Raw genomic sequence first — 25518 nt, 5'->3', positions numbered from 1 at the left:
GCGGTCATGTGTAAGTGAATGACTTCAATGCCTGCAGTATAAAAGCAGGACTCTTCCTCTTGGAAGAAGCCCTCTTTCTACATTAAGCAATACCGTCAAGATGTACAACCGCAATCAAAGCCAGCGTCAGAACCCTCAAGATATCCCTATCTTTGTGGATCATTCAGCAACACCAGCTGGGCCATTCCCAGTAAATAATAACAACCCGTTTATTCTACGGCCTATTGCCAATAATCAACAAGTGCCGTTACCAGCCCGCCTTCCTCATATTTCAACAGCTCCATTTCCTGTTGAGTATTGGAGGTCTGCTACTACCTTGCCAACGGATCCAACCTCTCCCACTATGCTCTATGCAGACCCCCAAGCACTTGCAAGAGCTCAAGCTACTCAATATCCCCCCCAAGGGGAGCCTGTTATTACAGAGGTACAGCCATTTGGATATCAGGTTAGGGGGGAGTGGCATATTGGGTATCTTAATAATGCTCTTTATCAACGGCAAGAGCGCATTCACCCAGATGTAACCCCTATATGGACTTATAATCGACTTCAAACTCTTGATAGTTCATACCGCAATATGAACATCACAGTCCCAGGCACGGTATGGCCAACAGCTGCTGTAGGGATGACCTCTAATCTATCAAATCTCCGGGCAATAGAGGGATCAGGAATTCATATTTGGAATATTGATCCAAATGGGTATATTCAGTGGATGTGGCAGGGCACACAGTGATATCATTATGTAGCTCAATAAATACACCATTGTGTTATTTTTGCAGTATCTCTAGTTATCTCATAGGCAACCACTAAGCCTACTCAACCCTACATAGGAACTCGGCCACAACTCGATCAAATTAAGCTATTGGGTCACCATAACTATACTCAGAGATTCCCCTTTTCTTTTTCTTTCTAATGACATATTCTGATTGCATCCCCCATCACTCTTCCAAGTATCAGCAGGGGGGGGTTCCCATTGCCGTACAATCTCTCCTGTAATTGAAGATCTCTCTCAGCTGCATCCCAAATATCTTGCATGCCTCGCCGCCCTGAGAAAGGCTGATCTGCCATCTCTATCCCTACATTCTGTTCAACCCGCTCGTTCTCAGCTTTATCCCAATCAAGATAACTCATTATCTCCTCCTTAGTCCAATCTCTGATGCTATTTCCCGCCCTGCAACGACTCCCCATTTGCTTGTAGTTAAGGCACCAGTCATATTCTGCTTTGCTGTAACGTACAGGCAGTCCCATAGCCTTGCGGTATTGTTGATTGGTCTTGTAGGCTCCTCGAGGTAATGTAGTAAACCAGGCCTCTCGTGCTTCTTTATACCGTTGGAAGATAGCACGGGGGTCATCAGCTCGTAACGGAGATACTAATCCAGCTGCTGGAGGAGATTGTGGGTGAGGTTGTATGTATGTTGTTGTTGTTGTTGTCTGTGTTCTTATGCGGGCCACAGTCTCGGATACAGTCTCGGATACCACAGAGAATTCAGTCAGAGATAATGGAGATAATGAGCGGGTGATAGAGCGAGTAAGTGTCTGTGTCGTTGTATGTGTCGTTATATGTGTTGATGTAGAGGTTTGAGCAGGAGCCTGAGCAGGAGCCTGAGCAGAAGCCTGAGCCTCCAATAGATGTTCGTAACGTAAGGGGCATGCTTTAGACCTCATTGTGTGGCCTTGTGTATGACATTTCGAACATATTGGTGCTGCCTTTGGTCGTACTGCTTTCTCAACACCTTCAAATACACAGGGCTCACGTTGTGTGCTCGTTGGTGGCAGCGTCGAACTAGCTGTTAGACGATCAAACTGCCTGTATGGCTCAATAATAAGCCGGGGGGTTCCTGAGCGTTGGAGATACCAATGTGAATGGAAATGATGTAGTTGAAGGGGCTGATTCTGCTCCAGTAAAGACCGAAGGATATGAGCACAAGGCAGACCAAGAGTCTTAGTGAAGACCTCTGTGCATACAGGAAGTTCGTTTGATAGCCGTTCTCGCTGAACCTCAACCTTATGCAAGGCTTTGTGTGAGATCCAACCACGTATGTTGCTGTATAAAATCCCAGATAGTCGAATAGGTGTGCTGATATGCTGCCTGCCTTGGTTGGCCTCGAGCTCGGAAATCTGGTCGTGAAGAACAAGCTTGATAATCCTCCAGGCCTCAAAGAGGTCGGCTTGTGAGGTTTTCAAGTGAGATTTGATAAGCTGATGAATGCCTTCGCCCCGTGATGTGACATATTGCTCAAAGTGAAGGTATTGGTTAACCCACGCCTTGACAAATCTCTCTTTATAGAGATCAAGCCAGGTATCCATAAGATAGCCCACTTCGTTGATGTGGTCAGGGATATAACGCTCCTTGAACTTCTCAAGCCTCTCGTTATAAATATCCTCAGTTGCTGAGGCCACAATCTCATGCCAATGGCTGTAGAACTCTTTCCACTCTTCATATCCCTGAGTATTGGTCTTATCTTGAGTGAATGCAGGCAGACAATAGCTTAGTACTGCTTTATCGATATGCCATAAGCATAACATAGCAGTTGACTCAGGGAAACAAGAGGGAGAGGCAAGGGCATTCATACAGGCAAGACAGCGATCTGTGAGTATCACAGATGGAAGGGCCACTTCATGAAGCTGATACATATACCGTAGCTGTCCAAGAGCCCATATGTAATCGACTTCTTCCTCGCCACTAAGGAATGCAAATGCAATACAGAAGGATCGTTGACAAGCATCAACACCAACTATATCGAGAAGAGGCATCTTGTACTTATTGGTCTTGTAGGTACAGTCCAATATAAGCACTTCGGGATATGATTTGAGGTATCCCAGTGACTGTGGATGTGCATATAACACTGCCACAACTCTACCACTCTCGTCAAGATCAAATCGACTCCAGAAGCCCTCACTTTGGAGCTGTTCGGTAAGGGCATGCATATTGCTTTGACCTTGAGCAAGCTTCCGTTTGCCTCGTGCAATGCAGTTGTAGATATCTTGCTGTGTGGCAAGTGTAGGTAAGTTTGCATGCAAATAGGATCTGATCTGCTTTGGCGCAATGCCGGCATTGGCGAGTTGTTGGACTGTTGTTTCCTGCGGGCCTGATAGCTGACGAAGTATCGGATGTTCCCGTTGAGTGTGACTTGGTTCGTGATTGTGTTGGTCAAAGCCAGCCTCAGGACGATGCTGCAGACTCCATACGGTCTTACATATGCTTTCCTTTGCTATGACAGAGAAGCGGCATCCCGTACGGCGTGTATTCCGCTGCTGTTCCTCTCCGGGCTTGTAGGAAGGAGTGCGCCCTGCTCCACGGTCACAGATGAAGGTAACTATACTTCTTTTACTGACAGTCGTTCTAGATCTTCCGATCACAAAGGCATAACCTCGTGGCGCTGCCCAAGCATTGATTGCTGTACGGACTTCCTCCCGTGAGGCATATTGGCCTTCAGGAGGAAGGGCATCCTCAGGGAAGGAACGGGGAGCCTCAATTGGGTTCATTGTAGCAGGAGAAAGGCGCGGCAAGTTGAATTGATACCGTAGAAGCTGTTGATCATTGAATTGAGGGCCAATTTGCAGTAGGGATGTTATCAAAGGCCAAAAATGCCTCTTAGATAACACTATGCCCCTCACGACCCATCTCCATTGCTCGTCAGTAGAAGGACTCTCTTCGGTCACCGTTCTCATTACCGGCAGCAAGTACTGTACCTTGATCGACCCGCCTTTCCTTATTCCCGACGCCAACGATGTGGTATCTTGGATCAGAAAGACGACAACGCTGCCGCTCAAAGGCGTCTTTGTAACACACCACCACCCAGATCACTACTTCAGCGCAAATCCAATCCTCGAAGCTTTCCCAGAGGCAAAATTCTACGCGGCGCCCTACGTTTGTGCCGCTATTGATCGCGAATATGACGAGAAAGTAAAGTACTGGCCAACAGTAGTCGGTGTTGATAAGGTGCCGGCGGCGCCCCGGAAGCCCGACGAGTTTCATCACAGCTTCTTCGTGCTCGATGGAGACGAGAGCTCTCCCGTTATGCTCTTGGGCCCTCTACAGGGTGACTGCGTCGACGGCACCCTCTTCTGGCTACCGTCGGAGCGAACAATCATTTGCGGCGATGCGATCTATGCGCGTTGCTCACACATCTGGGTTGAAGAGATTGAGACTCCTACAATCTTGGCAGCTTGGAGGAAAACAATCGCGTTGATCGAAGGCCTAAACCCCGCGACTATTATACCGGGCCACCTGGAGGCTGGGTGGGAGTTAGATGCTAAGGCGGACTTGGAGCATAATAAGAAATATCTTCAGTTGTTTGAAGAAAAGATTGAGAAGGCGACGAAGAAGCCTGGGGTAGAGGAGCTCTTTGAAACATTCAAGAATGCATTCCCCCAAGCAGAAAAGAATACAGATTTCTTTTTGGGCCATCTCAGCAATCAGTTTGGAGAAGGTGGTGTTAAATGGGAGGAGAACCGGCATCACCTAGTTGCGACCAGGACGAAAGAACAGTTGGAGGCCTATTGGCTAGCTTAAATCATCAGCCACACCAAGGAGTTGCAACACTATCGCAACAGCTTGACTGACCTCCCCTCGGTACAAAAGCTACGTGTTGAAATAAAGCCCTCGGAAGTTCGCCTTAATCCTCGCTCCAACGATCCATACACTGGAAAGCATTGCCGGATAAAGAGGAGTTTTTTTCCAAGATATTTGCCAAAAGCTTGAGCGACCATTCCGTCGATACCTAATAATGTGTGGTAAATGCTAAATCGAGTTGGACCGACGACGTGTAAACCCAAGTCCACCCAGATGCTTCATCAAGCCCAGTTTCTCTTGCGCTGCGACATGTTCATTCCCCTCTTTCCTCCACCACTTCCTCCGTGCTGATGGGCTTCTCTTATCGTAGGGGCGTCGTCATGGCTTTCTGTCGGAAGTGGCTGGGTCTATTAGTATGAAGCATTAAGGGTATCCTAGGTAGTCTTATTGTAATCGAATAAGCTAAAAGAAATAATTTGTTCTATAGGACGATGGACGAAGGGAATGATGAATGGATTGATGTTTGGGAGACTGTATGGCAACTTGATCTCCTGAAGTGAGGCATTGATCCATGGGCTGACCTCCCAGGAGGAAATCGGCCTCAACGGAACAATACTTTAGCGTCTTGTAAAGTACCTCAAATTCACTCGAGAGCTGTGATAAGGTTGAAAGGAAGTGGAGCGTTTGCCTTGCAACTTCCTTCCAAGTAGCAGGCTGAATTTGGCCCTTTCGGCAAGCAGAAGCTACCATGCCCCACCACCCTTTCGCTAACACCACCCTTTCGCTAACCAAAAATAGCCACGCGCCATATAAAACTCAACTATTTCACTTATACAGAATTTAACCAAAATAGAAGTTATTCGCAAGCGGTCGCTTCTTATAGATAGAGAATTGAATGGAGTTTATTTTTATAGTCTCGTGCAGCTGCATGGAGCACGTGATATATGCAGATCCCTGTACTGCAAAGTCACCAAATCAGGGATTGAATTCCTCACCGCTCCTTTCCACTTCTTTTCATGTCAGTTTTTCACAACGCAATAAAAATGCCTTCATCACGGCCTCGCTGGAAATATACAGAAGACGACATGGCTGAGGCTATATTGGATATCACGGATAACGGCCTTTCACAGTTCCAATCAGCTCAGAAGTGGGGAGTGCCACAAAGGACTCTTTCCGACAGACTTAGTGGTCAGTTGGCTGTGAACGAACAAATTCAGCCTGGACAACGTCTATCCAAGCATCAGGAGGACAAATTAGCCTTTTGGATTCTTCGTCAAGAGGCTTTGGGATATGCTCCATCTCACAGTCAAATTCGCGCCTGCGTCTTCGCCATGTTGAATCAACAAAGCGAACAACCAACATTAGGACGCAATTGGGTAGCCAGATTCATTCAACGCCGTTCAGAGCTTAAGACTAAGATTGGGAGACGTCAAGAAGCTAATAGATTCGACTCTTTCACGCCCAAGGCGGTCCATTGGTTCTTTGATATCAGGGAGAAGGAGTATGGGTGGATTAAGCCTGAGAACACTGTTAACGTTGATGAAGGCGGTATTATGATCGGTTTTGGCAAGCCTCTACCTCTCTATTCCCTCTCTATTCCCTCTCTATTCCCTCTCTATTCCCTCTCTATTCGAAATCTAATTAACCAAACTTCTCTTGCTAGGCCTGGATAGTCTGGTGGTTGGAAGTGCAGACCCAAGGCGGAAGGCTCTCCTCAAAGGACCACAGACGCGAAGTTGGACTTCGTTTATTGAGGCTATTACCGCTGACGGCCGTGTTTTGACTCCTGGAATTATATTCAAAGGAAAGGAACTCCAACAGCAGTGGTTCCTTAAGGAATTCAAGAAGATAGCTGATTGGCACTATATAACTTCACCTAACGGGTGGACAGATAACCACATTGGTGTTGAGTGGCTTGAAAGAGTCTATTTGCCTCAAACTAAGCCTGCTGATGAGTCAGATGCTAGATTAATCATTCTAGACGGCCATGGGAGTCATGCAACGGTACGTTCTTTGTTTATTTCGTCAAGGATTACTACTAACCGGGAGAAGGATGAATGGATGGCTACGTGCTTTTTGAACAACGTTTATTGTTGCTACCTTCCAGCACACTGCTCTCACGGCCTCCAGCCATTAGATAATGGAGTATTTAATGCCTCCAAGGCTGCATATCGACGAGAGTTGGAAAAGTTCGCTTCTCTGACTGATTCCACGCCGGTGGATAAGGTCAACTTCATCAGAGCCTACGCCAGGGCTCGTGAAGTGGGAATGACAAAGAAGAATATACTCTCCGGCTGGAGAGTAACCGGAAATTGGCCAATCTCACGAGAAAAAGCATTGCGGCATCCAGAGATCCAAGAGGACAAGCCACGTGGCAGTCCAAAGGCGACTCCAGAGAAGGCGCCTTATTTTGGCTCAGATGATACACCAAAGACCAGTCGTCATATTCGTGATCTTGGCCTAAACAAATCACCAAATACGCGGAGGCGATATACCGTGATAGCCAAAGGCTTTGAGACTCAGCAACAGACGTTGGCGTCGCATGCCGTGGAAATTGCTAGTCTGAAGGAGGAACTGGCCCGTCTAAAGAGAGGGAAGAAGAGGAAGGCTATTCCTAATCCCAATAGGCGTTTCATGAGTCTCAGTGAAGCTCTAGCCGCCGCGGAGGATATTCCCGAAAAAGGAAGCGAAATAAACGCTGTTGTGGTGGAATCTGACTCTTCGGAGGAGTCAGTCTCAGAGGCGGAGGCTGCTTCGGTTATTGTAGTCAGGGAGGAAACTGAATCTCCTCAGCGCACCACCCGATCCGGGCGGCTAGTCAAAAGACCTAAAAGTACATAAATTCTTCAATTCTCTATCAAATGATATTTCTTTTATATTTATATTATTAAAATTGATTATAACCAGCGAGGGTTGAAAAAACGGGTTTTTGGTGGAGATAGCCTCAATTTGGTTAGCGAAAGGGTGGTGTTAGCGAAAGGGTGGTGGGGCATGGTAATTGTATGAGATAATGATGCTCTCTGAAGCTTATTAGTTCAGTCTATGCTCACGGAGAAAGAAGACATACTCAGAAATGCTCCGTAGCCTGTCCGACACTGTCAAATTCTGAGTTGATGCCAGCCACCTGTGAGGGAACGATCATGTGACTTTCATACTTTATGAATAGTCTCACTTTGTGAATATTGTGTAAATAGCTTTAAGTCAGAGCTTTCCTTAGGAATCTCTTTCTCTCCTTGTAAACAATCATTTTGCCCAAGTCGCACTCGACCTCGTTCGTGCCCTTGTACCGTCACAACTACCCCGGCCAAGCCTGTCGTCTCTCAGTGCCAATTCACTCCTTCCATGGAGCCGACTGGCAATCTCTTCTTCCCTGGCACCTACGACGACCGGCCCCGCTCCGACAGCCCTCCCCAGTTCACTTACTCAACTTGCCCGGCTCCTAACGAGATCCTCCTCGCTCCCTACGGCTCCGCTCAGCACTACCCGATAATGACCATCGCTGTCGTCTATCCTAACTTCCTCGCGGCTTCCGCCGTTCCCATGGCGCATCCCTCGATGACGCACTTCAGCGACGTCATCAAGCGGGAATGGTACCCCGGCGATGACGGGCTGACCTCTTACATTACATATGGCTACATGCCTCCCATGGGCTTCAACGCTCCCAGCCCCTACGACCAGCCCAACCCTGATGTGAGTTATGCCAGTCAAGCGGCCCACGAGATAGGTAGCTCGAGACCCACGTTGCTGATGAAGTTTGCAGACTCCTAACTCTTTTGACTACTCGGCCAACTGCTCGGAGGCCGGTTACGAGTATTCTATCACGCCTCTGTCAACGCCCAACTCACCTGGCACGAATCAGCCCCAATGGAGATCAGAGACTACGTCTGCGATTCTCACCTGAATCCAGCCAAGATGACAACGACGACGAAGTCATTGTTTGCTCAGGGTCATGAGAATGGTCAAAGGCATTAACGGACTGCAGTGAAATAAGTGGACGTGGATGGAGACTGCTTTAAGCGGGCAGAGAGGCGGAGGTGGTCTTGTTGTTGGGCAGATATCATCGAGCCGTCGAAGGTGATTAGATTATGAAAGTGCAATATAGAGGATGGATGACGAGTCACCCGAATTCTTAGTTCATACGATTGGCGTATTGCAGAACTGTGAGGTAGTGAGTTAACCGGAAAGATCCAAGATATTGGCCTTGCTCAGACTGGTTGATGAATGCTACCTGAAACCCAAAACCTAACATACGTGAGGTCGCCTATAGCTGTCACAGCAGAGGCGAAGGATGTCGTTAAGATTCAGGTGAGGAATCGCGGTATCTTGTGAGCTCAACCGTAGGTTCATGATGGAGGTACAATCCGTTATGTAAGGCAGAGAGCAGAAGGAGGCCTCATATCGCTGCAACTGACTTTGGGTAAAGTAGTTTCTTTGTGGAACGTACAGATGCAATCTCAAATAGAAGTCGCGAGGCTGAGTTTGCAGGATTTGCAAATGAGGACCTGAATGGGGGAGTAATAATATATTAAAGCCGGGGTATCCATCGTACAGCGCAGAAACCGTACGGGCAAAAACGCAAGTGTTACTTTGACAGAGACGTTTGAAGTTGACTGACGGAGAGACAATCGGTGGCGGCAGTCGTAGAACGCCAGCCGCGTTCTTACAGAGCCAATGCGTAAATTAAAGTTCATTTTAGCGTGCTTTCCAGCAGGCAAGCGTTTCCGTGATGGAAGCAAGCCCACATTCCTAGCTTCCTACTTGGGCAAGTCACCGCCAAGGCTTTATTCCCTGCAAGGGATAATTACCCAAGCTCTGCTTGGGTAAGCGACAAATGGAATAAGGGATAGGTATTACGTCGTAATACTCGCAGCAATCATTGGAGTACGGTCGTCCGGTGAGGAAGATGCATTAACCCCCAAAGTGCTCCTGATCGATCCAGTGCTGCAATGCCCTCCGAGAGGGCCAGGTGGAGACTGTTATCCCCATGCGATTGCCCATCTCGCCTAGTGCCAGCTCAGATCGGCGAACAAGGGAGCAGAGCACCCTTGGAAACATGAATGCCGGGAATCTCCGTAGCACAATCGAGTTAAACCCCGTCTCTTTAAGAAAGAAGTGAGGGATCGTAGCCCCCGTCAAGTAAAGATGAGTGGTTGGACCTTACACTTAAGTGATTGGATTTGTATGTATGTATGTATGTGTATTTTTCGTCCTGGCAGGTCCCCTAGAGGGCATAGGACGTGCTGGGCCAGCTAAAGTTATAGAGAAACCCCCGCCTTCCACTATCCGGCATGGCATCGGTCCTAAAGCGCTCTGTGTTGAACCTGTTGCCCGTCAACGGGATATGCAGGTGCGGCAGTCTAGCCGCGATATTAATCCGTCTTTGGGAGGGAGCCGAATGAGACAACTGCAATGGTTGGGTTTGCTGGGTACAGAATCTCTTTTCCGGTAGCAAGTACTTCAGGCCTTTCTGTGCCTTGGTGTGCACGGGGGGGAAGTAGTATCGTCTGACACTAGCACAGAGGAAGGCCATCGTCTGAGAAGTAACGGCAAAGAAATGGGTTTTCTGGGCAATCCTCCGACGCCTCTGCTGGCTGGGCTGAAGTTGATGAATCTGATCAAAGAAGGGCTAGCGACACTCGATCCTCCACGCGAATGGCGTAGGTAGATCGGTGATGCATCAGCTCGAGTTGCCGTTGTGGTGTATGGAGAGGGTCGAAGTGGTTGACTATCCAACAACAGTGCCATCCCACCAACCCCCCAATTTTAGACGAACTATGCTAGCCAGGCGAGTCGAGCCGTTGGCTTGTACAGTCCCGTCATCCATGTCGCGCAGTATGCTGTCGATGTAATGCCCAGCAGCACTGAGATGTAAAATGTGGCAAATTGCGCGATGAACGGCAAGATGTCGAACGGACGGGGGATCAATAGTTCGCTCAGGAGTGAGGTAGAGTTCACGGGTTACAGGGAAAATCGGGTTTCTAAATGGCTGGCGGAGGGTTGAATCAATCCGGTAGGTATGAGGCTCAGACATAGGCTCAAAAAAAACCTTGAAGTTGCCAAATTGTCGATGGAGGTCAATGCTTACGGTAAGAGCATTTCGATGGCGATCAATGTCTGGACCGTCGATTAGATGAACAATGCCACTGTCGAACATATTAAGTATTTTCAATGCCGTTTCTTTGGACTTGTTCTTGAAAGACTTGTTAGCATGAGCTCTCACAATTCAAATCCACTTACCAGCTCGAAGTTTACTGTCGTAGTCATCAATGAGTGAGGAAATATATGCGCAACTTCTAGTTCCGCAAATGACCCATGTTCTGATCTTTCAGTACTTGGCGAGCTTGGAAGCCGGCAAGACTTGTTCCAGGTTCTTGGGCCCGTCTCAACGTCTTCACCCACGCGACTCAGCTACTTCGTTGGGTTTGCTGACGATGACGATGATGCCGACCTGGAGAAACAGCTTGGTTCTTTAAACATTCACGAAAACGCATCGTCAGTTGACGACGAACTTGTGACTCTCGCACAGCTGCAAACGCGACTTTATCGTCAGAAAGAGCTCCTTGAGAGACGCGAAAACGTCGTAACTGAGGCGTTATCCCATGTTCAGCTGAGCGTCGAGCTTCAAATTACTATTTTCAACCCTGATAGAATCGATCTCTCGAAGAGCATTGCGGAATTAGCTAAAGACATGTATCGCCACCTAGGCGAGGTAAGAGGACTAATCATAGCAACACCATCGATTCTAGCGGGAGAAGAAGGTCTGATTCACCACAAGGAACAGCCGAGAAGATCCTTGGCCCAGCGTCTCGATGCTCGCAGTATCATGGACTCCGTTATCCTGGAAGTTGAAACCTTAGCAAACATGGTATTTCGCTGCCTCTTACTTTTTTCAGGGCTACTCGCCCAGGGGAGGATCCTTTTTAGCCCATCACAAGATTCGAATGACGACGTGACGGAAGCACTTTTCGAAATATCCAACGATCTTGAAGGTCATTCGGCGGGCATCAAGTCCACTCTCGACACTTTGGTGATCCTTCGGGAGCAACTAGACAATCCGAACCAACTATTCAAGCGCGAAAGTCACACCAAGTGACCACACAAGGACGGTCTTCGTGGACTCTACAGGCGAATTCGGAAACAGGCTTCATTGCGACAACCCCCATGCTGATGTACGGTCGGCTTCATGGTAGGGTAGTTGCGAGAGGTGTCCGAGGTTAGTTCTCGGCGATCCTCCCGAGGATTGCAGCGCTTGCCAAGCAATCGGCTCCGTTTGCTCTTCGCGCTTCTCTGGTGCAGGCTGGGTTGGGTTGGCGATCCGAGCGTTGTTGGAGGACTACTGTCAATCGATGCTCGGTATGCAGCGTTTGTTCGATGCGGGGTCACCACTGTTTACGCCTGGCCCAGTGGCCATCGCGTTTGAACGGGTTGGTGTTTGGGGAGGCGTGGGTTTGTTAAGGAAATTGCGGTAATCGCGGTGTGGGCACTAACAGGACATGCCAGGGCAAATCAAAGGGGAAGAGCGTAGTTGCCCTTTCGGTTTGACCGTCGGGCAGTACTAAGTGCGACAGGGAATACATGGTGTCCTCGCTAGGGTATAGCCTAGATATCATATCGATATGTGAAGTCAAAGTCGTGCTCGATGCCCGCGGATGGAAAGAATGGCGCTTGGATCTGCGTTCCGGTATGTTGGTTGATCAGCAATCAGCCAATCACTCAGTTCTCCTCAATATAATTTGTACCGCGTTGAATCGACATCAGGTTAGGGCGGCCTAGGTTCCAGTCTCCTGTAAAAGTGTAACGCGCTATCGGTCCCCTCTTTTCACCTCGAGTTTTTCTGTTCGAACCGTCAGCTGTTTTTGAAAGATGAAGCTCACCAACCCAGAATTCACCTAACGGGAGATCTGGTGCCTCGACCGGGCCTTCCTGATGACAGCCGTAATAATCGACCGGGTTGGCTAGGTTGGTGAGCGACTCCAGACTCAGCGATTGGGAGCTCTCGATTGTGGCCACGGATAATGTCCAGCACAGAGACGAAAGCCGCCTCGTCCCAGGTACCCGCGGATATCGGACGCAGTGTCTGGCTGCTCATTGTCCCTTCTTTCAATGGCCCGCATCACTTTCGGGTCCCGCCTGAACAACTAGGGACTTACCCGAGAGTGCGTGGGCTCGCTGTCTCATTACTTGTCCAGTAACTGTTGCTTGATGCCCTACTCCCACTCTTTGAAACCTGGCCACATGGTTTTGAGATACTTTTCATTTCCAGCAAGACCGCAACGCGGCTTTGACCGGGCCCCCGATCCTCAGGTGGGAGATTGCTCAATGAAAACTGCATCGGCCATGCCAAATGAAAATGACCTGAATGATCTTTTTTTGTTCTACCAAGCGTGGTGTGCTGGAACAAATGTAAGTTCGTCGGCTTCCCAAAACTCAGTCATACCTATTTATCATCATTCATTTCGATACTGAATCAAATATTCAACCAGTAATCAACCTGACTTATACGAGCACTTCAAGACTTACATAGCCCTTTGCTTACGATTAGCTATGCTTGCCCTTTCCTTTCTTCTAAAATGCATTCTGCAGCTTCCGTCAGAGAAGGGACTTTGATTATCAGGGGGTAAGTCACTATCCTCGTATGCAGACCCGAGGGTCGTGGCAAATCGCTCCTAGTTAGAACACTTCGCCGAGCCAGGGCAAGAGGATATTGGCTTGCTTATCGTTCCAGCAGTCAGAACCGGGAATTTGGAGCCCTTTTCCGTGTAGAAATTATCCACCCGGCCTATTGTGTTAATTTGTTTCGACGGTAAAGCGGAGGAGTTCCTCGATCATCCTTTTCACCTTCTAGTTCTGCCTACCAAACTTACTGGTGAATATTCCGGTTCTTGCGATGAACAGCCTTTTCTTACGCACTTCTCCCCGAGCTAGTTGCGGGTGCGCCTTGAGAAGGCACACCCGCAGTTCCAGAATATAAGCGATAACAAACGGGTTATACGAGACGACGCTCTACGAGTAGTCCTGCAGAAGGCATTTGCTTCCGACGTTAGTTTAGGAAAAGACAATAAAACGAAAGTTGTATCAACGAAAAGCCAATGACAAATCATACCGAACGCACAGAAATCTCGAACTTACCACGCTTTCTCCAGTATCTTCCACGGTGGGCAGTCCAAAATCGAGCCCCGAACGCTGCGTCTGCAGGCTCCTGACAGTTAATAAATTCGTGCTCTCCGATCCATCGAGCGCTGTATAATGGAAGGAGACCCTGTTCGTCACTATGTAAGCGATACGAAAGCCTGTCGAGAATGTACCGGTAATGCGAAAGATAAGCGCCATCATTACCGGGTCGTGGGGGTCTCACTGCTTTTCTAGACGAGAAGGGGAGTTCATGCGAACAATTCCACGTTGCTAACCCTTAGCCCTTCCCGAAGAATTCAATCGGACACAAATTCTGTCCTACAAGCATGCCGATTAGTTATCTCTCGTTTCCGCCTTTGAGGAGATTACAAGTGGCGCGCCTCCTCGGAGAGCCTGCGGTTTTGCAGTCAGGGTGAAGACGATCTCTTCTTCGAGTTTTGTGACGAGGAGTTGCTCAAGAAGAATGGCGCATCACCTGGAAGCCTAGGTCAGCGCTGCCGCCAAGTCAACTTAACTTGCTTGACTCCTCACGAGCCCCAACTTACTTGAACTTGACTTACTTGGTTCAACTTGGCAAATTGACCTAGTGCGACAGTAAAAGTCGCTTTCTGACCTGAATTGGCTCTATTTGATCATCACTCGAGCTCGCCGCTGGCCTCGAGGCATTCTTTCAAAATGGGATCTGCGAGGAGATTGCTAAACCGTATGCCGCGAGTCCGGCTCCAATTCTTGAGGCATTGCAAGAACGCGAGGGTCTCCAGATGTATTGACCGACGCTGTGAGGCCATCGTGAGCTTCGAGAGACTAAAGACACTCTCACAGTCAGCAGCCATCGCTGGTATAGGTAAGATAATGAAGGTAAGCTGTGACGGTGCTGGATATTCCCTCTTCTTACACTACCACGCAATCGGTTCATCCGTGGTCTCATGCTTTACCTTGTAGAATCTGTCAAGCTCTTCGAGTAAGGTATCAGGCTGCTAATTCTGCTGTAGCATCCGGCGCCTCCGAGCATCTAGCCAGCCCTTCCAACGACTCTTCTCGAGCTTGAGGCCTCACGGGGCAGAGCGGTTCGGTTTCTCGCTACGGTCGGCATGATCAGAGGTATACCAACACTTGAAGTGGTCCTTGAGGTCCCTCTTGGCATCGAGGATTCATTCGTGTTGGAAATCTGCATTCCACAGACCTTCGAGATACGTCATCGAGTAGTCGGGATATAGGATAACGTAGGCCACAAATAAGGACGAGTTAGTAAGTTTATTGTAGTAGATATTAAGCTTAGACGAGGCACGTTGAATCAAGGCAGAGATATAGCGGCCCTCGGCGGCAGCGATGCCCTCTCTTTTACTCACATCACGGGCGAAAGGGCGGATGTATTCATCTCGTATAGAGGTAGGTAGGTTGCGTAGGGCATCTTCGCTTAATTGTGCCCGTTGAGACTGTTGGAGGCGGCCGCTAGCGCGAGGGATGTTAATTTCGTAACCTTCGAGCCGAGCAGGTGACTTGCTAGACCGGACTGGGTGCCCTCCGTGCCTGTTGACGGGCGACAATGGGCTCTGGATCGTATCATCGTCAGTATCCTGTTCTGCGTGGCCTTATGCTTGCGAATTGACCACAGTTTCGGCTGTAATTAGGTCATAATGCTGCTTCCAGGCTTTGATATCGAGAATGTGTTCCATCTGTCAGAATCTGCCAAAGCATGCCGAATTTACCGCTTTGCCCATTGCTTTGTGTCTGCATCGTCAATCCGTATAGGGGCTCGAGGATACGTATGAACTCACTCAGAAGCTTCCAGTGGTCAGGTTCAAGATGATAATCGTGAGGAAGGTTGCTACCCTCGTGTGCCTCTTGAGCTAGGAAACCGACGATGTCACGATGCTTCCGTATGGCTCACTCAATCATCAGGTAGGTTGAATTCCACCTAGTCTCGTTGTTGTTGATGACTTGAAGGTCGGTAGTAGAGTCTTCAAAGTTGAATTCGGCTTCAAGCTGCGTTGCAACATCCCTCAATGCCTCCGGCCGTTGCGGCGATGCCCGGGTGTATCTGACGATGTTATGGAGCTTTGCGATAGGGCTATTCTTACGCCATTACTAGAAGTCAGCTTCGGCATCGCCCACATTAACTCCATCCTCGAAAACATCAACCCCGAAGCCTAAGAGGACGGCTTTGCGATGAGGGTGAAGATGTGGCCAAAACCGCATACCCGGTGGGCCTTGACTTCATCCACACCTATTAGTAGGTCTAACACTTTGAAGAGGGCCTCCAGGTTTGTATCGTTGTTCGCTGCAGTATCCGGTATAATGATAGCGCGCTCCATATTGATCCCCCACTCATTGATGACCCTCTTGAGCATGTTGGCTATGTTCTCGCCGCTGTGGGCACCTGATTGACGTCGAAGGGCAAGAGGGCGATTTCGCTACTGTTGATTCTTGTTAACGTAGTGTCTGAATATAGCAGTCTTCGCATGCCGGTTACGAGAGGTCCAGAGGTCGAAGGAGAGGTAGACTATTAAAAAGACATCCTGTAAGTCAGCCCGGAGCTCTTCTTTCTTCTTCTTCTCGAAGAACTTTGACAGCTCCTCGCGGAAAGAGGTCCGCCTAAGGGCCAATTGGCCCACCAGGCCCGAAACGGACAGATTGAGCAGCTCCTTCATGTATTTATTCGAGAAAGTTGAGAAATGCTAGTCGGCGTCGATGATGTACGTCAAGCCATAGTTCTTTGGCACGTGCAGCCCTCGCTTTCGTCATGGGCATTGGGGGTCACTGGGCCCTTAGGGTCACCTGGAAGGATCCTATTCTTACTGAGACAGTCAGTAAGGCCCGAGAGGGAGGAGGGATATATACTCTCTAAGGTGTGCTAAAGCGGAGGTCGAGGCTTGATGTTGGAAGAGCAAAGGGCTCCCCATCTTGTCACAGGCTCGGCAGTGCGGCTTGGTGGTGCCAGCGGGGATTAATCGAGTAAGAAGACCCCGTAGTCCTTAATCCAAGTCGTCCGTAGCCGCCCTCCCTTCTTGCGGGCCTAATCTTCTAGTATATATGACCGGCCCTTTACATTGGGGTGCGGGAGCGGTTTCATGTCGTCGGTTGCGGGTGAGCCTCAATCGATAGCTCGTCGAGCTGCTAGGTCACAGTCTTGCGTGCCTGCGCTTGGCGGCGAAGGGCGAAGGCGGACGGCGTAGGGGTTCTCTCTAGAGTGCTCTAAGGCGTCCCGAAGGGCGAGGGGGTCCCGAGCTTCGTTCATGGCACGCTAGATCAAGCGTCAGAGTGCGAATAGCATCAATTGGGGCGGAGCTGACCGTGGCAGAGGTAGTAGCAGTAGGGTGTTATTGAAGGATGTAAGGACAAAGGAGCCCATGGCTGAAAGTGCGAAATCCGTAGAACTTTGTGATGTGTTGACTCGGACAGCGCCTGGGCCATGGGCCGGGTCGTGTAATCGGAACCAAAACACCAAAAAATGATAATGACATAAAAGGGCCACTTTTTCGGCCTCACGTTGGATCGACAGTAGAAAATATAGCAAAATACAGAAAACATCAAAAATATCTGATGTCTCATATAAGTCAAGTTACTAGGGGGTCCTACTTGACTTACTTGACTTGACAGAACCCTCAACTTGACTTGCTTGACTGTCAGCGAGAAGTTACTAGGGGGTCCTACTTGACTTACTTGACTTGACAGAACCCTCAACTTGACTTGCTTGACTGTCAGCGAGCCCAATCTTACTCAAGCCAACTTGGCTTGACGGCAGCGCTGGCCCAGGTCGTTCGAAGCCCGTTGTCGATCCAACAAGCGTGCTACATGACCAGAGTTGGACATCTATCGAATGTGAGTCGAATCGATAGATTCATTTAACGCCAAGTCTTTACGAATGTCGAATCGAACAGCGCCCTAGGTTCGATCGAAAATCGATCGATTCGGTCGAACAAACGCGAGAGGTTGTTCAATGCTGTCAGAGGCTTGTTTTAGCGTGATTTCATTGACGCGTTGAGAAGCCCGTGGCGCGGTCTTACGCGACTGAGAATGATTGGTGCCTCATGGCCAGGGCGCAGTGACAGTGCTAAGATGCGTTAGTGAGTACATTCAAGCGCCCCAAAACTTCCGTAGGAGAACAGGTTTCTTGCAACTGCAGCCATCATCCTCTATGACAACCCACAATTGGCTGCTTTATAAAATTTTAGCGCCAATCCATTGAATGGGGTCTTTAACCAATTTCCATGACGACCCTGTCACACGTGTGGGAGAGGTAGAAGAACGTGTCAACTTGGCTATAAGATGCGACTGGGGAAGTTAGGAGGTACTAGGGCATCCATAATAGAATAGGTGAGAACCTTGGTATCCTCTAACCCCTTGGTATAGGGTAGGCCCGCGCCGAGCTTACTCCCACAGGCGCGACGGGATAATGCTCAACACATGCCGATTATTCGGTAGAATGGAAGGAATGCAAATAGGGAAAAAATCTAGTCCCTCTAGATTTAGAACGCTTAGTAGTGCAGGACGTATGATGGCACCGCTGAGGTGCCGGGTGAGGGAGGGAGATAGTGGCGATGGCTCAGTGCATTCGAGGGCTGGGATGTACACACCTTCACTGCCGCTGCTTAGCCGCAATGATAACCAATGGGTTGATGCAATTGCGTCGCTGAAGGAGACGAGGGATATCTAGTTGGATCAGCTTAGAACCCGTTTTCAATTGCCTTATGCTCCGAGACATCTCTTCCGAAGTCACCAGTTCCTCTGACGTTCTTCTACCTACACCTGGTTTGGTCATGCGTTAGATCGAATTCGATTCGAATTCTATCGAGTCTGATACGATAGACACCGAATCTACAGGAGACTTGTTCTATTCGATTCGAGTCTACGGGACATGCATTCGATTCGACCCGAATCTACGTGAGGCGTGTTCGATTCGAATCCCGAGGCTTGGCGTTCGATTCGATAGGTTCGATAGATGTCTGACTCTGTAACATGACATGGAGGCGAGCTGTTTGCGTTTACCCAGAGCTAGCTCTACGACGCAAGTACATGATCCTGCCACTGTCTAACGGTGCCGTCCATGAGAGCGTCTTGAAGTACGAGGCCGATCAACTTCGCAAATCCGGCTACGTACGTACATCCGAGGTTCCCGCTGAGGTGATCGAACGGAGACGGTCTGGTGATTACTTTTGCCACCCAGTAGTGTTGGAAGACTCACATGAAGACGGACAAGTCTTGAACAGAATCTCTGATACAAACTGGGACTTTTCATTTAAGAAGATACTGCCATAACAATAAATTTGAACCTTCCCTATTCGGGGAACTTGGTGTGTCTACTTACTTTGTGGTTTCGCATCTGGATGGTCGGACCGTTAAGGTCGCAGGAAGTTAATGAGGGAAGTCAGCCGCCGCGTCGTTAGAGATACTAGGTCTTGGTAAAGCATCCTACAGTTTTCCTGTCGTCTTGACGTGTGTGACGAGATCATGGATCCTGGATTGCCTTCCAACCAGTCTATTTCTCCCGAATCATGGCATTTGACCGCGCCGGGAGAGACAGGGGTGTCCTCTTCGTTACATCGCCTCCTTTCGCTTTCGCAAACGGTGGTAATGAAAGCTGCGACCCCGTAGGAGAGGGCCGAGAGAACGGTTTCCCTTCCAACGAAGAGAGGGAAGAAGTAAAGTAAAATAAAATAATAAAGAAAATTAAATAAATAAATGAATAAAAAAACACGGGACATACAAAGGCGTCTAGTAAGTCAAAAGACTAACAGACCCCTCCTAAGTAGAAGTAAGGATTTTCCAAAACACGTATCGCTTGATCCGAAACCTTGGCTGGCGAAAGCGAAAGAATACAAGGCGCATGCTTCTTGAAGGCAAAGCAGGTCATTCTCTCACTCTCCTCCCCAACCACGCCAAGTGGTAAGAACAAAAACCTATCCGTCTCTTCAGTGAGCGAGCTGGGCTCGTTGTCTAGCCTCAGTGACCAGGAGGAACTGAGTGAGGAGTGTGTACTCCTGAGAAGCCAAAGGCTTCTGTCGCTCCTACCCTTGACTACAAGGGAATCAAGGTAAGACTTCGCTTGTTGTTGAGTATCATGCTTCCTCAATCAGCTAGTCGAACTCGTGAGACAACAGGACGAATTCAAATTCATCCACGGATACACTCCGAGGAAAGGAAGCGAATGTTGGGGACAAGGCCGAGTAGGTATATATATAGTGAAATCTCCAGCCATTTTAGGACACTTCGCAATGAGGGGGAAAGCTTGACTAGGTATCCTATTGCGCGGGGCGGTGCAAATTGGACTTCAGCGGACGGTGTATCCTCTTTTCAGACGACGGACTAAAACGGCCCTCAGCCTAATTATCCAAAGAGTAGTTCTCGGCTGCTGTGCTTGGATTGGGATTTGTGACCACCCAATCCGTTCGCCCAATAAACGAGTGTTCCTTCTCCTCTTGCCTTTTTGTTCCTACCATTCTTTCCTCCCCGCCGCCGCCGCCGTCCTTGTCGCCACCCGTCTTGGTCTTGCAGTTAGTTTTACGCCCGCTATTTCCACCTGACAATCAATCTACATTGTCTTCATGGGAACAGGTGCTTGCACAATAATGACGGCCGCCAGTGTCTTGGAACGTGCCAGGCACTCATTGGAAGGTTACTGGGAGTCTCTGACGTCTGACAAGAAGACACAATATCTTTTGATATGCTCGGTATACCTCTTGATCTTTGCATATCACACCCGGCGCAGTCTGCCAGTCTACCATGCCACATTTCGCAAGCAAGGCTCCTTCTCACTGGTGCTACATATCCTAGCCGGTTCGTTCGAGCTTGTACGATATTACACCCGGGCTGTTGAGGGAAATGTGGTACCAGAACTCCTCGACACCGTCGCATGCTTCGTCCAGGCATTCACAACTCTGCGCCTCACAAAGACCTTGTTGCGGGGCAATATAACGACACGACCGTCTTACCAGGCTCCCGCATTGATGCGGCCCTTCATCGGACTGGCTGCCATCGTCTACCAGAGCGCCGCTATACACCGGGCATCAGTCAAGCTTCTCCACGCCTTCCTCTACACTCGAATGATCATATTCTCGGCCAAGTTGACGAGGGCGTATAGCGATATTTCCTTCTTTTTATCACACTGTTGCAAAGCCAGAAGTCTCCCTTCTCCCTATTTCCAACGATTTTGGTGAGCCGCCGGCCATACGGATCGATAGGTGACTTCCTCCCCCTCTTCTTCCTGTGTAGCCACTCGGTCGGCACGTAATCTTGGCGTTGGATCTTGATCTTGCTCATCAAGCTAACTTCGGTACGGATTTCGTCGGTGTCGATATCTCGGAGCTGGTCGGCAACGGACCGTCCCTCGCGAAAAGTAGCAAACGCGGTGCTTCCGGCTGCGGCGGATCTCGTGTTCAGTGTCGAGGGCTGGCTGGCCGTCTCGGTAACTGCTTCCGAGAGGGCGGTCACCGAAGAGGTATCGTCAATATCGGACATGTTGACGGTGATGAGCGTGGTGCTCAGGGCTAACTTTTGGCCGTGCCAGCAGGATTTTTACCATCCAAGCCACCGTGGCTATGACCACCATAGGGTCCCTGCTTACCAAGCCGGTATCAAGACAAGTCAAGCCAGCTAAAAAAGCCGTCTTGATTGATAAGATGGTCATCTTGACTTGGCTTGACTTGACTTGGCTTGTCTTGTCTTGGTTAGGCTTGTCTTGTTGAGAGCGCTGGTTGTTTGTACTTGGTCCCCAGATGTGACAAGAGCTTAGTCTCTGTCCCTGTCGATGGACTCGCTCGGTCTCGTCTTCGCTCATGTACACGACCTCGGTTTGGTCAAGGTCAGCGAGAAGGCGTCGATGCAGGCGTATATATGGAAGCCGAAGCTCTTGAGCTTCTCATACCCATCGAGAGACCACATGAAGTTGGGGCCAGGGACCTTGAAGTTCTGGCGATGCTTCCAGTCAGCAAGGCGCCTCTTCTCTGATTGTCGCTTCCACTGAGGGTTCGTCTGGTACTCCCGGTACAAGGCGTTTTGTCCAACGAGAACACAGGCGCGGATTCGAACGTAGTGGTACAAGTAGCCCCTTCCGAATCCCCTCACGGCAGAAGACCGACGGTCGTCCTGGTCTAGGAACTGTCTCGCTTTGTCGATAGCTTCTTGTCGTTCGGCGGCGTCTCGGTACCGTCTCTTCATCTTGTTTTGTAGGCGGTACTCCTTGACCGTCCGCTCAGAGATCGTGATATCCTTCCTCTGGAGGTCCCGCGCGATGGAGGTGTCGCTGTACCCGTAGAGGAAGAAGTATCGAGAGATCTGGGCTACCAGGTCGTCTGTAGCGACTTGTGAGGCCAAGGTACTTCTCCCGGCAACACCCCACTCACGGCACCTCCTCTTGAGCGTGGTAACCTCGACGTCGAATCCCTCATCGCGGAGATGGGCAGCGATAGTATCCAACGTGAGGCCTCGTTGCCGCTCTTCAAGGATCCTGTCCTTGAGAGGCTCCAGGTCCTTTCTAGGCCGTGGCATCTTGTGTAACGGGCTGAGGGCACAGCGGTAAGCTAAGGGATAACTGGTGAGATGGACAACTCGTTGACGTGATGGAAGCAAAGAATAGTCAAAAGACGAGAGCTCAGAAGAGGCGGTGAGGGCCTGCGTATGTCTTGTCACGGGAGCTACGGCCCGCGGACCCGTAAGCTGGACACCGGGCTACTGGATGCCAGGCCCGTGAGATTATTCTCTCCCCAACGCGGTTCTTGGTTTAGTTAAACAGGTAGATACATCAAATAGGCCCCATATGGTCTAATGGCAACGTAGGATTCCGAGTTAATGTCTCGGAGATAGTGGTTCGACTGCCCTTGCATGCGGCTTGAGCCCGTTGATCCAGTTGGACGACAGCTGGGTCAACGTCTCAACCTGATGAATGGGGATGAAACACTACAAGTTACATAGTGCGACACATAAATCATACGGATCTCCATAATAAAACTGGTGTGAATTATGAAATCCTGTGTGGAAAGTATGGGTCTTCATATTCCCACATGGTTTTGCACCTCATGTCCTAATGTGCGACCGTACCTGTGCCTCGACGGGGTCCCGTTCTGGGCACTCTGATCGAACCGACAAACGGATGGCGCGGGGTGATCGGAATCCTACCTCAACTTGGTCCATATATAGTAGCAATAGAGTTCATAGCATACACTCCAATTCCGCGCTATTTCGCTGCGATTTCAGCCCACATCGCTAATATCCCACATTACCTATTTTCTGTTATATCAGATCTATTCGACCCAAGATCTATCCTGGCTATTTATTATTATTAAAAGTGGCTAATGGAAGAGGAATATAAATTAGAAAATACACCTAGTGTACAAAATTGAATCCATCGATTCATCACTTAACATAACCCATACGGAAGAAGGCGTATTATATTTGAGTTATTTATGTCGATGTAGCCAGGGAGGGGGTGTTTGCTATGAGCATGCGCTGGGAGCAGTATCTGTTGGAGTAACTGAGCATTAGTATAATGAAGTTTAACCCAGGGCAGCCTGCACTAATGCTGAACGGTGTTAACTTTTGCGAAAATGAGCGAGATGATAGCTTAAGACTGCTACCTGTAGTATTTATAGATCTTATGTTGTTATTTCTAGAAGTTTTATATTTAGCAGGTTAAATCATTAAGCGATGTATATAACGCTTGTGCTAATTTAACCTGTATATAATATAGGGTAGGTTTGGGTTTCCTAAAGGATAAACTTTTTACAGAATAGTGTTTGAGAGTCGATAGATCGTAGCAGCGCGATACACATTCAATCGAGAGTCATTCTGTAGGGTTTGAAGGGCAAGAATGATATTGGCTTCATTATTTAACTTTGGCATGTCTTGGGGTTGAGGAATGTGGGTTGAAGAAACGGGAAAAGATTTGGGGTGGAAAATTGACCGCTCGCCTATCATGTGCCTTATGCCCCGATTTACTATGGTAATTAACGGCAGTCCGCAGCATGACAAGTACCCTGGGCTTATTTGTTTCCCGAGGCTCGTTGATATCATGCCTGGCCTGCGATTGGTTTTTGTCATCCTTGATCTTAGCCATTCGTTACGCTTTCATAGTATGATGCACTTGTTTCCACCACCTCGCCGTAGATAGCGAGCAGGGTGTCTCGCCAGTCCTGCATCGCGGTTTGCTGCAGGTTGCAGTCTGCTGCCGCTTGACGGTATTGGCCTTTGCTCTACGTATCTTTGGTGCTGAAGTATTCTGACGACGTCATAAAACGCCTTCTCAACATTTATGCAGTTCTTCGCCGAGGTCTCGACAAATTCACATCCCAGCTCACGAGCTAGAGCATGACCTTCTTGCATTGATACTTCTCGCTCGGCTTCTCGGTCGCTCTTATTCCCCACCAGCATGATCGGTACCGGCGCCTGCGAATTGACGGCGAGGATTGGCGAGCCTGGATAAGGCGAGGAGGATGCGCAAAATTCCTTGGCTTGCTGAATTTGGCGATGAAATCCCCTAACCCGTGAGAGCGACAATCGAGAAGAGATGCTGTAGACTATGACAAAACCCTTGCCGTCTTGGATCCATTGATCACGCAAGGCGGTATATTCTTCCTGGCCAGCAGTATCCAGGACTTCCAACATGCATGCCTGGCCATCTATCACAACTTGCTTGCGGTACGAGTCTTCAATCGTTGGGTCGTACTATTGCCATAAGTCAGCTCTCCACAATACAAGCACGCAATCATAGCACACAGGCCTGAACACATAGCAAGGCCTAAAACAGTTGTCTAGGTAAGGAGGCAGAGGGTTAGGAAGGAGGAGGACAGGGTAACGTACGGTCTCGACGAAGTGTTGTAAGCATAGTTGGATCGTCAAAGCTGTCTTGCCTACGCCGCCATCTCCCAGCACCACCAGCTTGTACAAGATCATTTTACCCGCCATTGTGGAGGGTAGACTGTGGCAAGGCCGGGTTGTCGATGTTCGTATGTAGCTTGGCGAAAGCGACTAGCTTTGGAGAGCTGGAGGAATGAAGGCCAACGTAGCCGAAGGTGTAGAACTAACCTTCGAGCCTGGCTGCAGCGAAGTTGAATATATATTGGGGATCAGGTGGAACAAAGTAGGCCCTTCTAAGCTTTGGTATTGGGCTGGATTTTTGCTTGTGACATGGGGAGATTGTGGCGAGTGGAGGCACGTAATTGATTCTGAGCCGAACCCTAGTAAATACCGGTCAAACCTCTAACCCCAAACAACAGCACACTGCCCAGTTGTATTACGCGGATGAGGCTAAATGGTCCACAACAACTCAGTTGCGGTGAATGCTGAGTGTTAGCGGGGGCGGCGCTGACCATCACAAGATCAGTCTTCCTTGTGGCAAGGATGGCAATAACCTGCTCGGCTGACCGCTAACTTACGGTGATAACCATGACTCTACGCTAGCCCGGCTCCCGGAACTGTAGGTCGGGGGTGTGCTAGAGCTAGCGGGTGACTACAAGCAGGTCCGCCTCTGCGTAGCCGTCTCGCCAGTGGAACCGTGCCTGGTTGCAGTTGAGTTAGACCTGCAACTGCAAATGTAAGGCACCTCGCAATTGCCTCCCCAGGTGGGACTAGGTCAAAGTGAAAGATCTGCTGGCGAACAATACTGTGAGTCTCAATACAGTACAACCAGGGAAATAAAGGGACAGAGACCAACTGAGTTGTTATATGACAAACGTTGGCAAGATTGGAAACTCCAATGCCGCTGTCGTATGACTCGCCACATCATGATGGCTTTAATACAAGCTTCTTGTCTCGCCACATTTCAGTAACTCCGTGGGATGTACTGACAAGAGTGCGTGGCGAAAACGTAATCACGAGAAGTTGGTGAGCTAAATGGAAGGTTCTTGGGGAGATCATGAGACGGCGTTCGTAAAACCGTG

At 49.2% G+C, this 25518-nt stretch overlaps 7 protein-coding genes across 7 annotated transcripts; 4 read left to right on the top strand and 3 right to left on the bottom strand.

The window, feature by feature from the left end:
- Window positions 1–100: 100 nt before the first annotated feature.
- BGZ61DRAFT_363329 (uncharacterized protein) lies at window positions 101–730 on the top strand (the record flags this gene model as incomplete). Its single annotated transcript, XM_046241428.1, has 1 exon — window positions 101–730. One exon carries the CDS (start codon window positions 101–103, stop codon window positions 728–730), a length of 630 nt encoding a protein of 209 aa, XP_046099138.1.
- Window positions 731–3604: 2874 nt separating this feature from the next.
- On the top strand, window positions 3605–4513 carry BGZ61DRAFT_363038 (putative metallo-beta-lactamase domain protein; the record flags this gene model as incomplete). The annotated part of the gene is made up of 1 exon (XM_046241402.1): window positions 3605–4513. One exon carries the CDS (start codon window positions 3605–3607, stop codon window positions 4511–4513), a length of 909 nt encoding a protein of 302 aa, XP_046099137.1.
- Window positions 4514–7744: 3231 nt separating this feature from the next.
- BGZ61DRAFT_557080 (uncharacterized protein) lies at window positions 7745–8627 on the top strand (the record flags this gene model as incomplete). The annotated part of the gene is made up of 2 exons (XM_046255674.1): window positions 7745–8203; window positions 8274–8627. Coding segments are annotated over 2 exons (600 nt in total), but the record flags the coding sequence as incomplete, so codon positions are not given.
- Window positions 8628–9734: 1107 nt separating this feature from the next.
- On the bottom strand, window positions 9735–10777 carry BGZ61DRAFT_483102 (uncharacterized protein; the record flags this gene model as incomplete). The annotated part of the gene is made up of 3 exons (XM_046249454.1): window positions 9735–10124; window positions 10599–10703; window positions 10751–10777. The coding sequence occupies 3 exons, from the start codon at window positions 10775–10777 to the stop codon at window positions 9735–9737; spliced, it is 522 nt and encodes a 173-aa protein (XP_046099135.1).
- Window positions 10778–14320: 3543 nt separating this feature from the next.
- Window positions 14321–15162, bottom strand: BGZ61DRAFT_557077 (uncharacterized protein; the record flags this gene model as incomplete). The annotated part of the gene is given in 3 exon segments (XM_046255673.1): window positions 14321–14530; window positions 14543–14622; window positions 14676–15162. A coding segment is annotated over 1 exon segment (366 nt), but the record flags the coding sequence as incomplete, so codon positions are not given.
- Window positions 15163–19819: 4657 nt separating this feature from the next.
- On the top strand, window positions 19820–21231 carry BGZ61DRAFT_459911 (uncharacterized protein). Its single transcript, XM_046246971.1, has one exon. The coding sequence runs from the start codon at window positions 20191–20193 to the stop codon at window positions 20800–20802; it is 612 nt and encodes a 203-aa protein (XP_046099133.1). The 5' UTR covers window positions 19820–20190; the 3' UTR covers window positions 20803–21231.
- Window positions 21232–23445: 2214 nt separating this feature from the next.
- BGZ61DRAFT_459910 (ras small monomeric GTPase) lies at window positions 23446–24691 on the bottom strand. Its single transcript, XM_046246970.1, has 2 exons — window positions 24440–24691; window positions 23446–24304 (listed from the first exon to the last, which is right to left on the bottom strand). The coding sequence occupies exons 1-2, from the start codon at window positions 24542–24544 to the stop codon at window positions 23708–23710; spliced, it is 702 nt and encodes a 233-aa protein (XP_046099132.1). The 5' UTR covers window positions 24545–24691; the 3' UTR covers window positions 23446–23707.
- Between the last annotated feature and the right edge of the window lie 827 nt (window positions 24692–25518).

This window comes from Ilyonectria robusta (assembly GCF_021365365.1).
Source record: "Ilyonectria robusta strain PMI_751 chromosome Unknown BGZ61scaffold_23, whole genome shotgun sequence".
NCBI classification, from domain to species: Eukaryota; Fungi; Ascomycota; class Sordariomycetes; order Hypocreales; family Nectriaceae; genus Ilyonectria; species Ilyonectria robusta.
This window is presented reverse-complemented; position numbering and strand designations above follow the sequence as displayed.